Source organism: Halyomorpha halys, unplaced genomic scaffold, assembly GCF_000696795.3.
Source record: "Halyomorpha halys isolate HHAL.00 unplaced genomic scaffold, Hhal_1.1 Scaffold2194.1, whole genome shotgun sequence".
Lineage (NCBI taxonomy): Eukaryota > Metazoa > Arthropoda > Insecta > Hemiptera > Pentatomidae > Halyomorpha > Halyomorpha halys.
In genome coordinates, this window is record NW_027111589.1 from 57,810 (window position 1) to 71,245 (window position 13,436).

At 27.8% G+C, this 13,436-nt stretch overlaps 1 protein-coding gene and 1 long non-coding RNA gene across 3 annotated transcripts in view; one reads left to right on the forward strand and one right to left on the reverse strand.

Moving 5' to 3' along the window:
- LOC106691251 (facilitated trehalose transporter Tret1) overlaps positions 1 to 8,624 on the forward strand; it is a 54,004-nt gene extending 45,380 nt beyond the window's left edge. For both annotated transcript variants that reach the window (XM_014436964.3, XM_014436966.2), the window contains exons 5-7: positions 2,033 to 2,221; positions 4,173 to 4,462; positions 6,163 to 8,624. In XM_014436964.3, the coding sequence (XP_014292450.1) occupies positions 2,033 to 2,221; positions 4,173 to 4,462; positions 6,163 to 6,987 (1,304 nt within the window). In that variant the 3' untranslated portion in view covers positions 6,988 to 8,624. The remainder of the gene's footprint in view (positions 1 to 2,032; positions 2,222 to 4,172; positions 4,463 to 6,162) is intronic.
- A 2,281-nt stretch (positions 8,625 to 10,905) lies between these two features.
- On the reverse strand, positions 10,906 to 12,695 carry LOC106691250 (uncharacterized). The gene is made up of 3 exons (XR_001344753.2): positions 12,568 to 12,695; positions 12,198 to 12,235; positions 10,906 to 11,001 (listed from the first exon to the last, which is right to left on the reverse strand). It is a non-coding gene; the product is annotated as an uncharacterized lncRNA (long non-coding RNA).
- Between the last annotated feature and the right edge of the window lie 741 nt (positions 12,696 to 13,436).

Consider the following 13,436-nt stretch of genomic DNA (forward strand, 5'->3'; position numbering starts at 1 on the left):
TATATATAACAAATATATATACAAACAAGTGTGTGTAATTGTTATTATTAAAATTTTATTATTTTTAGTTTTTTTATGTATACTTTATAAACTTAACAATTGTTTTGAAATGTTTTTTATTTCTAATGTTCTATTAATTCTAAAATATATTGTTTTCTTATTTAGCCCCTGACGAAGCTCTGCAAAGTGGGACGAAACGTTAGTTAGCAATATATAGATATTGGTTATAGGAAGATAGCTTCCTCCAATAATCAATTTTCGTAGTGTAAACAATTAATTCTCTAGTGACTATCGAATCAATCATATGAAATATAAATATATTTATATATAATACTGTATTAGTAATATTAACATTATTAGTAATATTATATTAAGTATTAACATTCAAATTAAAAGTTGTTCAGAGTTATAACATTGAGCATTAGGACTCGGTAGCTTTCTCCCACTACTTAAATTCAATATTTCTTGAAAACACTTTTTTATTTTAAAGTAACATTTAATAACTAAAAATCATTATCAGAATCAATTTTGGGAAAACTACATTTGAGGAATTGTTTGACGTACAGATATCTATTAGCACTGAAGTTAATGGTAGTTGAATGTACTTTAAAGTAGTTATATATTATACTGTTTATCTTCCTAGGAGTGGTAGTTTTTATAATATTTGACATATTTTGAATTGAATATAGTGAATTCATAAAATTTTGATTTCTGGTTGTGCGGATAAAATTTTTAATTGCATGAAACAATATATCTCATGAACCAATACCCAAACAGATGTCTGCGAAAACTCAAATTAAAGCTAGTTTAATGTACTATAAGATAGTTTATTACACTTATCTTTGTAGGAGTAGTAGTTTTCATGATATTAGAAAATTTACTTTTTCTTTAAATGGTGTTCTATTTGGCTTTCTAGTTTTGTCGATTGTTTTTAAGGTACGGAGCTCCGAAAGAAAAATTATTTTTTTTTTTAACATTTTGAGACAGCCGCCATTTTTTAATACCCCCTAACTATACTTGGCAAACTCATCAATTTTGACTGGTAATTATACGTAGTTTTCATTAAAGTAATCAAAAATCGGAGTGACTTTTTTTTTCTTCTCCTAGGCTCTTGGTAAAAAGTAAGTATTCAAGCTTTCTCCGAACGTTGCGCCCGGTCAAGTCTTCCCACACTTACCGCACCAAGTTGCCTGAAATGCAAACTAGTTCTCCACGCAGTTACCATGCGGGTAACGTCATTGAAATATTTGATTTCTTATGCAGTATGATGCAAAACATCTGCGGAAACTACAGTTATGTCATCTAGAGCTTAAAATGGAAGATACAACAGCAGCATGATTCTGAATCAGGACAGATATTTTTGAAGTCGAAAGGCAAAAGGCTTCATGATACCCCAAAAGATGAAAATTTTTTTTTCATTCATTCTATCCTCAAGTGAAATTAATTTCAAACTGTTTTTTTTACCGAGATAATAGGTACTGCTCATGTTTCCAGAATGTAGTCAAAAGTATTAACTGTCATTACCGTATACTGCCAAAAAGTTATCAGATATCAACCAAGGATAATAATGTGAATAAGAAAAAATATAAATAACAGCTACAACCCATAAAGAGTCAAGGGTTCAGTACTTTGTAATGAAGTACTGTTTTTAGTACAACGGCTTTACAAGGAGGTGATTTTTTTCAATATCACTCTCAACCACCAAATTTTTCCCCAAATTAAAGGTGCTCACGTTATGATGCCGAAGGGCCCCAACCAAGGAAACAAATACTAGAAACAACCATAAGCTTATGTGTACCTCACTATACCTTTAATTTATTATTTCAAATAATAAACTTTCATGATCGACCAAGAAATCAAATTTTAATTTCAATTTGTAGTTTTACAAGGGGGTGCAGTCAGCAAACAAACAAAAATTAACAAAAAAATATTTATTTGTGCTGTCATTAATACTAGATATATGTGTGTTAACCTTATGTATGTATACATTGTATATTATTGTATATTATTATACATATATTTTTATTTCTAGCAAGTCTCTCTGCTTTCTCTCTTCCTGTTGGTTCTATTATAGCTGGGCCATTGATGGACAGGTTTGGAAGAAGAACTCTTTGTATTCTGCAGAATATTCCTTTAACGGCAAGTTGGATAATTGTTTATTTCACGACTACCTCCTTGTGGCCGCTCTATGTTGCGAGGCTCATGTCTGGATTTGGTGGTGGTTAGTATTTTTATGATTGTATGGTTAATATATTTTTTTTAAACTATTATTTGCATTCATAGTTTCTCTATTATTCTGAATAACTATTAAACTGAAAACAAGAAATTTAAACATTGGCTATTCTCGTAATAATTCACAGAATTTGGGTAGATATTTTAAATATTTTCAGATGTCAACATCCTTTTTGATGTGTGATACTTTTCTAATGATACCAAAGGGGTAATTATTATAAAATGGTCAGTGCTTCAAAAAGCCCAAATCTAACTACTAAGCATCATAGCCACTCACTTAAGTTTATATAATTTTCCATTAAATTTTCTTTATGAACTAATATATCTAAATTTTCAAACTCATCAAAAATCATATTAAAATTTCTAGATATAAACTAAAAAAATTGTTGGTAAAAATTTTAGATGCCAATGTCTTTTATGTTATCGTTTTTTTCTTAAAGACCTTAAATAGATACTCTTATTTAACAAAACAATAAGTAATGATCTTTTTGAATTTTTATCAAATAAAGTTTGTTAAAACACTCCTCAGCATGTCTTTTATGGAAAAAGTGTTAAGATTGTTCTTTAAAAAAAAAAATGTGATTTCTATAAATAATATCACAACTATGAGTAATGGTACCAGATTTCATATGGGTACTAAATTTTCCTGATAATTATTATAACTTGTTGTGCACTAAATTTTCATCAAATAAATTCATTAAAACACACTTTTAAGATAACTTATTATCCCAGGACTGCTTTACAAACTCCGTAAATTCCTACCTCCTACATATCCTACATCATCTGTTCCTTTCTTACTAATAGATTATTCCAAGTAAACCACAATGTTTCCTATTCATCCCTCTATTTTCAATCCGCTGGTGTTCCTCAAGGTAGTATCCTCGGTCCCATCCTCTACACTGTCTATACAGCTGACATCCCAACAACTCCTAACACCACGTATGCTGATGACACATGTGTGCTCACAGTTCATAATAACCCTTTGTTTGCATCCCAAACTCTCCAGTCCCTCGTCACAACCCTCGAAGAATGGTGTCAAAATTGGAGGATAAAAATAAATCCCATCAAATCACCTTTACTCTTAGTCGTAAACCTGCTGACTGCCATACAGTATGCTTTAATAATGTGGCTCTTACCCCTGTAGAACAGATTCGTAATCTTGGACTACACGTTGACAAATGACTAACCTGAAATCCTCACACAAGACTGAAAAGACAGGAAACTGCACGCAGATTATCTATTACAGCAATTACTAGAAAAACGGTTTAAACTTCCAACTCATTACAAAAGACTGATCTACATGACAATAATAAATAAGGCCCATCTGGACATATGGAGTTGAGCTTTGGGGCTCCACGAAACCTTCGAATTCCTCTTGTATCCAATCCTTACAATCCAAAATTCTTCATAAAATCCTCAATGCTCCTTATTTTGTTACTAATAAAACCATCCATAAAGACCTAAATGTTCCTTATGTAACCGATCTAGCCCGAACCCGATATCATTCCTTCCATTATAACCTCCATAACCACCCAAACCCACTATTTTCTAATCTTGCTTCCTCTTCCATTCCTGGCAATCCTCTAAGGCACCTGAAAAGAAGATGGTGTCGTGACCTTATATTGTAAAATGTTTTTAGAGTTCTACTACTGGGTAGTTTCTCTACATGCTGTATCATATCATTATGATCTTACTTCAAATTTGCTTGTTGTATTTTATACACAGTTGTAAATGTCAATAAATAAATAAATTTAAAAAAAAAAATATATATATATATAATATGTATAATATCATAACTATGATTGACAGCAGATTTTATAAGGTTACCAAATTTTCCTGATAATTATTTTAACGTCATTATTTATGATAAATAAATGATGTAAAATATTATGTTATGGTTTACAATATATAATACATCACAAATATTCATCTTTCAACAGGTTTAACCGTAGTTGGCCTGGTATACACAGCTGAGATTTCTCATGTGTCGTATCGACCCATTCTCCTGAGTTTAAACTCTGTAAATGTTGCATTTGGAATTCTTATTACAACGGTTGTTGGCGTTTACCTTGATTGGCATCAGTGTGCCATCGTTTTTGGTCTTTTTGCATTTGTGTGTCTCCTATTAACAATCATTCTGCCTGAGAGCCCGTACTGGATGGCTACATTCACCGATGCACCACTTGAGGATATTAAGATTGTTGTGAAATATCTTAATCGGGGAGAAAAGGTAAGTTTTATTATTATTATTACTTTTATATTAATCATACTGTCATAGCCCTCTTGAAATTAAGGGAATTTTGGGATAACTTTCTGCGGAACCAACTCTACTGGATTCAATCCAATGGTCTTTACAATATTTGTCCTAGTATTGAATTATAGACACTTTTTTTTTTTTTTTACAAGATAGAAGGTATATATATTTTGATGATAATCTTTAAAAACAAATGTCAATTTGAATGCTGGTTCATCATGTTCTTGTTATGTGATTATTATAATTTTTTCAAAGACAATTTAGAAACATGAAAACTCATTTTATTTTATTTATAATCTTAACACTTGCTTGAGACTGGTTAATATTGTTTAAATAAATAAAATTGTATCCATTTTAGTCTCAAAACATTTTTTATTCCTTTATAGCTCCGATGTTGTGGCCAATTTGGCCATCCTCAAGGACAATCTTAATACAATTTTAGAACCAAATCATTTAAAAAACAACTTCATGCCGGCTGTTCTGCCCAGGTCATTTATATCAGTCCACAAATTACCCTAATTAGTCAAATGTTAGCATTAAATTAAAAATTAAAATTTTTTGTCACAGTCAAACTTCTTTGTTGAAATTTATCACAACAAACATTTAACAAAGAATGTTGACTGTGACAAATAATTTTAATTCTTAATTTAATGTGAACATTTGACTAATTAGGGTAATTTGTGGACTGATATAAATGACCTCGGCAGAATAGCCCGAATGAAGTTGTTTTTTAAATGATTTGGTTCTAAAATTGTATTAAGATTGTCCTTGATGGGCGAATTGGCTGAAACGTCGGACTTATAAAGGAATGAAAAATATTTTGAGACTAAAATGGGTAAAATTTTATTTATTTAAACTCATTTTATTGTTGAGGGATGTTGTTTTCCTCAAAGCTACAAATGGAAGGGAAACAGAAACAGTAAATTACTCCAAGTAGTTAAAAAACTTTGAATTGACATTCGTTACGGTTTCCTCTTCCCCCAGTCCATCCTCCAGTCCATTTCTTTTTAAATTCTGCAGTTTCTTGCCCACAGCACATAGATTCCAGATTAGAATTTTCCTCTATTACTATTTTTGTTTGCCTTAACTTTCATTTATCTCCATGATTCATGTGTCATTTGGCCATACTTACACTGTGTTTCCTTCCTCATGAGTTCTTAGTTTTACCATAATTGTTATTATTCCTTTAGTACATTGTTACAATTCATTACTATATTTTTATTTGTATTATATTCTATTCATTTTAACTTAAATATTCTTTTAATTTATTCTGTTCAGTTTTATATAGCATTTTGTGTGACATCTTACAATTCTGCCATAGTTTACAGTATTTTATGTATTGTTTATTTAAATCTGATTAGACTATGAATTATATTTTATAAAAATATATTAATTATTATTGTATTGTTATAATAACATCGTATTGCTACTTCAGAAGTATTATGATACAACAGCAAATTTTGTGAAATTGACTTTATTTGTTATTGAATTATTAAAAAATTTGTCCTGAAAGGAATTTTGTAAGTACAATTACATCAGTTTACAAAAATCTGGAATAAAGTCTATTTCACAAAATTTTACAGTCTTGTTATTTTACCAAATGGCTACACATGATAATAAATGGCTCTCTTAATTAATCCAAATATATATGCTAATGTTTGAACTTCTATTCACAGATATTCACAGAAGAATGGCAAAGGATTCAAGAAGCAATATCAAAAAGAAGGCAATTGATGGTGGAAGAAAATCATGACAAAAGTTGGCCAAAACAATTCATGGATACATGTAGAATGTTTAAAGAAAGGACAGCGTTCATACCAACAATTATTTTAGTGGCATTATTTCTTTTTCAACAGATAAGTGGAACATACGTTGTAATTTTTTACACATTAAACATCTTTCAAAGTATTGGTACTGATTACGGTTATGGCTTTGATAGATATTCTGCAACAGTTGCACTAGGAGTGATAAGGTTTATTATGAGTTTTGTGTCTACAGGATGTTCAAAGGTGATGGGAAGAAGATCAATTATGCTCATATCCTCTTTGCTTATGGCAGTGTCTATATGTATGTCCTCAGGGTTCTTATATCTAAATGGCATTCACACAATAGATTTCTCGACCAATCCCACTAATACTACCACTCATGATAATCCAAAGGCAGTTAATGACTGGTGGATAATAGGATCGATATTGATATACGTTTGTGCTGGTTCCTTCGGATTGATGGTGATACCGTGGGCTATAGTTGGGGAGTTACTTCCCACAAAGGTAAGAGCTTTTGGTTCCGGCCTCATTATCTCTTATGGCTCCGTCCTCATGTTCATTATTATTAAAACATTCCCCTATTCAATCGACCTTGTCACATTGCCTGGTGTGTTTTTAGCTTATGGAGTAATGTCTTTTGTAATGACAGCATTTGTTTACTTTTACTTGCCTGAAACTCTTGGTAAGAGTTTCCAAGAAATTTCGAAATATTTTTCAAAATCATCTGATACTTGATGATTAATTGTACATTAAATGTTTTATTAATGATGTAGCAATAGTAGCTTTTGCTAAATCTCAATTATTCTGTGCCAATAAACAGGTACAGTTTTCATTAGAGGTGATTTATGATGTGTCATTACAATAGCGAATAATACGTCATATAATCCTTTAGTTACTACTTTTTGTAGACTTTTTTAGTATTTATGTTAGAGTTATTTCTAAATTAGAAATATCGACATTAATAATAAAAACTTAGAATTTAATGTTCTTTTAAAATTAGTAATTTATTTATAAATTATCATTGTGTTGTGATTAGAAATATCTGAGTGAATATAATTATAAAAGTATTTCTTTAAAAAGTGAATTTATCAAAAATTTAAACATTTTTTCATATGCTTTAAAGATTTTAGTACAATAAGTCTAGATGTGTCAATTTCATTAGTGTACAGCTAGCTATTCCAGCTATGATTTTATTTACTAAGATTGATGACATCTATTTTTCCAAGAAATTTCTTTTATGTTATTTACATAATATACTAATATATCATATACATAATATAAAAAAACCAAATGTTTTCAATGACTGAACATAAATAAGATACCATTGTTATTAAAAAATCCTGTATTGTATTAATTAATTTTGTGGAAAAGAGTTCTAGGAATTTTTATATAAATTGCATTTTATGGGCCAGATTGTTTTCATCTTCTGTGATAATTATTAATTGTGATATTGCTAATAACAGATAGAGTTATTGATTGTATGCTGAAATAAACATCCCATGTAATGTGTTAGCTAACATTAATAATGCATAATTTGGTGAATATTATATTTAAATCTAGAAATTTTCTGAGAAAAAGCAGAGAACCTCACAATTTTGAAATATAGTCAGTTATGATAATTCAACAAATTTGAGACTGACAGGTTGTTATATTATCAAATATTCTCGACTGCTGAGCATCACATTTAAACAATGTAAAATGAGGAATTAAGATTGTAAGTATAAAAAAAATATATATATATATATGTTTTTTTATTAATGTTTTTTCTGTCAAGAAAACATAATTAACATCAATAGTGGATGTTTAGTAATCAGTAAATATGTAACAAGCAAACGATTCCCTCCCTGCCACTTCTCCGCTTTCACCTCTACAAGTCAAAATATTCTTTCCTTAGGCAACACAAGCTTGTTGGACATAGACATTATAATTAGCAAAAATGTACTGTATAGAGAGAACTTATACTAGAAGTTGAACTGTATTTCAAAATTAATGGTTTTTCCTGGACAGCATTGTCTACTTTGCTAAATTTGAATTAGAAAATACATTTATAAGATTAAAATTGTTTAAATCCTTAATTGTGTGACAGATTTAGCATAATTTAAAATAATGTAGCTTGTAACTATACAACCTGTTATAATTCACTTTTTGTTCTCCCTTGATTTTCATTAGTGTAAAAAAAACAAAAACTAGTAATGTTTTCTGAAGTATATCTTTTATTCCCTAATATTCCATACTGGAAATCTCATGGCACTCTTCTCTGTCATAATTTTAATAATATTTATCATAATTTTAGTGTATGTATGATATCGTTCAATTAGCCACTATGAAAAAAAAATGTAATTAAATCTTTTATATTAAAAAAAAAAAAAGAAGATTTTATTATATAACCAAAACTTGCCTTTATTTAGAATATAAGGTTTTTAAAATTCAAACATTTTTGTTCAAAATAGAATAGAGTGGGGTAAATACAGGAACAGACCAGAGTTCTTACTCATTTGAAAAATAAGTTCATTATACCATCAAGACTTAATGGTTAGATATACCAAGTTAAATATACCAAAATGTTTATTTTTCAGTGGTTTTTGCATCTTCCCTCCCACCTCCCCAAGTTACAGCTATTATTGGTTTTTATGAAGACAATAAAAATTTCTTAAATTTTTGTCCCATTTGATGGGAAAGAAAGTTGGAATTTAAAAAAAAGAAATTTATAACATGAAGCCCACAAATTTTCAAAAAGTTGAGGGTGCATTGTAATCTATGTAAATATATTTACAGGAATACATGAGGTTCATCTTTTCATAATCTGATAACTCACCTGTTATAAAAGATTTTAGCATTACTTTTCATTAAATTTTAATAATTATTGTACAATAGTTTAAAAAATTTATTTTATATGCATAGTAAATGTAAAATGTTTCGGAAATGATAGAATATTCATGTTAATTGATAAATTTGTTTAAGCAATGAATGAAAATTTCATTAAGTATTAACAAATTAAACTTAAGACCTTCAATTTCCTTATATTTGTGTTAAATTAGTACATTTGTGCATTATATTATTCAAAACTTAACCTGTGATGGTTAGTATAAGAATATGTATTAGTTTTCGAGTAGTGTAGAAATATTTTTTGTATTTGTAAATTTAACTGATAGTCATCACAACAATGGAATTAATTGTTTATTTAAGATGTATTTTAAGCCTGCTTTGTGAGCTATTTATCCACCAATGAGGGATGACTGTGATACAATAAAGGACAAAGCTAAATTCTGTATGAAAACTAATTGAAAATTTCTAATATTTAGCGCAATTTAATATCATCAATTAAAAATTCCTTTTTTCATTTTGTTTTTTTATTGTATCATGAACAATTTACATTAGTATGTTAATTAGCTTTATTAATTCTCCTTTCTGCCACCTGGTGTGGTGTTAGATATTTTATTTAATTTTATAAAATTAATAAATATATAATTTATTAATATTTTACTGTTTTAATACCCTTACTTTTTAATTATATATCAGAATAATAAGTGTACAATGATGTAGATTTAAAGTTATATACAAATAAAATAAAAATATTTGTATTTAATAAATTAAAGGATACAAAAAAAAATTGAATATTGAATTTCAAAGAACATGAACATATGGGTAAGTGTGAGTATTAATAAAAATCAATGTACCTATTGCTCTATAGACAATAAAAAGTTAGGAATATTTCCTCTCTTTATTTTGAATATTTACGTCAAAATAGTTTGTCAAATAAATAAAGAAAGAAAATAAAGATAAGTGACATGAGTTTAAACCTTGAACAGAACATCATAACCAAGTGAAATTTTTCTGTAAAAACTCAAATAAAATCTATCATATCTTAAAAATTCGATACATGAACACTCACACAGCAAAACAAAATGAAATGAGGATCTTCAAGAGGTTGCTTTTCATGCATATAGTTTGTCAAATGAATGAGAGAGAATATACAGTAGGTAGCTTTTTCTTCGTTGACAGTAAACCACGAAACAGTTATTGCATTGTAGAAAAGGATTAGAAAAACCTGAACACTATTCCTTTATTTGAGGAAGTTTTATCAAGAAGGTCAAGTTCTAATACAGGACGTAGTATTAGAGAATTGTTAGTGACGAATATATATAGTAACTAAATCGTTTTAGAAAACCCTACACTTATCTTAAAGTTCCCTACAAGTATAGTGAAATTGGGATTTCTACTTCAAATATTAGTTTTATAGTTGATTTAAATTTATAACGAGAATGTCAAACAAGGAAGACAATTTTTAGTTTTTTTCCCCCCTACCTGGGCCCTGTTTCATAATAAAGTACAAACTAATACTATTAGTCTTGTAAATTTATCTTAATTCAATTACACTGACTTGTACAATAGTAACTTGTACTTTAGTATTTTGTAATTTCTGTAATATCACTAATAGTCATCCCTATTATGAAAAAAATAAGTATTAGTATTATTATCACACTAGTTTCTACATTTGTACTATGAACTAATACTATTAGCTTCGATTATGAAACAGGGCCCTGGACGTTTTAGTTACTGATAGAATAAGGGAAATGTGACTAAAATGTTTAAACTGAAATTAAATAATACCTTGGTATTTCCTATTTCCTCCTTATTTTTCACCCCTGTTGAATTTTCGTCTGCAATTTTCTTTGCATGATATGGGAGCAGGAAAATGAGAGCTGTCTGTACGAAGAGAAAAAAATATTCTGCCTCCACAACTTTTACCTGATGGATAGTTGAACTAAAAATTACATGTTTGTATGCACTTCATTATAAATTTGAAGATATTTTGGAAATAAATTCAATGAAAACAATAAATAATAAATAAATAGAAATTCATAAATTCATTTTTAAGATTTTTTTTTTATCATTTTTTAATTTACAACCTACATAAAGATATGACAAAAGGAAATTAGTTTAAACCTAGAGTCATCTGGGTAAACTGAGATGACACTAGGTCTGTCAACAATATACTCGTAGTTGTGGGCAAGACATGCCTCATATAATAACTTTTTTCATCTAACTTTGAATACTTTTGAAAATATAATTATGATTTTATGTGCATATACTATTTATATGGTAACATAACATCTATACAATTGGATGTAGAACAGGTACAGTTATAATTTTATCTTATTATATAACTAGAATGGTAACTTGATGAGGTAGAGAAGATTTGATAAAAGATAGAAAAATTTTAGAAGTAGTTTGTGTATCTAAAAATATTCATAAAATTGAATAAACAAACTGATACAAAAAACTTCATAATATTAAAAATATCTATATTGGTTTTTAAATTAATTTATATTACAACTATTTATATATTATAGTGTAATAGGAATTGTTAAGTTTCAAGGTGTTGTAGTGAAACCCTAAAATATTAACAATTTGTTATTAATTTTCGAGTAATTAAAGATATTGATTATTGGAAGTGTGATCGCTGTGTTTAAACTTTAATTTTCCAATATAATTGTACTATCCCTCTTTCTATTTATAGAAATATATTTGGCTCTCAAAAATACTTTTCAGAAATAATTTTTTTATTTGAATATAGCTTTTATTTATTTTTAGTACTAGATATTGTGTTATATTAATGAGACATGTTTTATTGTATTTTTATTACAGAAGTTAAAAATTAAATTTACACGTATACTATATAGGTAAATTTAAATGTTTTAACTATAATAAAAATTATAACATTAGTTTTTTTCTTTTATCCTTCCTAAATAAAAAGAATTTAACAATTAGATGCTAAATTATCATAATTTGAGCACGTAATGATATACATTACTTACCTATGTTAAAAAAATTGCATAATATTCATCGCAAAAACATTAATAGAAACAATTGCACCACATAAATATAATGAAATATTACTTTGTAAAAATGAGTGTTATAATATTAATAAATTGTTTAAATACCTCATTTTATCATGTGTCCAGGATCCACAGCTATTCATCTGAAAACAAAATAAACAATTCATTTTAAAATTTATAAAATTCCAGTCTTTTTCATTATCGATTTTTTTTTTCATTTTAAAATTAATTATTCATCTTTTTAGTACAGTGGTATGTACAGAACATTTGAAATTCTTTTTAAAAGATCATTTGTTTATTATGTAGTTAACTTAATTTTATAATTATCAAAAAATAAAGTTTGAGATATAAGGAGCAATTAAACTTTTATTAAAGAATTCATGAATGCAATTATTTTATAATTTGATATTTAGTTTCTTCTTTGAAATATTACTCTATTACCATCTAATAAAGTGTTTATGTTAATGTTATCTACCTGTGTTTCTGTGCCAAAATTATCTCTTGAAAAGGTAAGCCATTTTGTCGTAAAGTTCTAATGTATAGTTTTCAAAGGATCAAATTATTGTTCAAATGTTTCAAAGGTAACGCCTCTGAACAGTTAAGTCACTCTTGGTGTGGGAGAGCTATATGAATGCTGCTGGAGACCATGTGATTACCCTCGTAGTCACTAGATATTTATTCTACAATGCATATGTAAAAATATCTGATGAATCAAGTCAGAAAATATAATGTTCCTAATTACTAAATATATTTCTATGACTACTTTTGACTCTGATTGTAGCTATATTTAATATTACGTTGTATTATTTTTAGTTGTTATCGCATCCTCACATTATTTACCTTATTTGATAAATGAAACTTTAGACTGAGAAAAAGAATTTGGAAAGACAAAGTATGCTTAAACTAATTTTACAGAAATTTCTCTCTTAAATTTTACTGTATTAAAAACAAAAGGAATTTTGAAACTACAAGACTTAAATAAATAAAAAAGTTCACTAAAACAAAAACATTAAAAAACAGCTTTCATCACGAATAAAAGTAAGAACAGAGTAACAAGAAAGTAAAAAATAACAGAGTTACATAAGTAGTATGAGAAGAGAATGTATAATGTTAGTATAATAAGGTGTATGAGAATATAGACTATCATTATATATCATTACTGATTTATTTTTAAAAACATGTAAATCATATAGTAATTATTGATGCTCGTAAAACTAAACAGGGTGATAAAAAACTCATTAATATTAGAGCGAAAATAAGTTATTATTTGGAAATAATTGTTTGTATATGTAGAAAGATAAACCAGTTTTTGTTTTTAAGTAAGTGAATTATCTGACAATTATT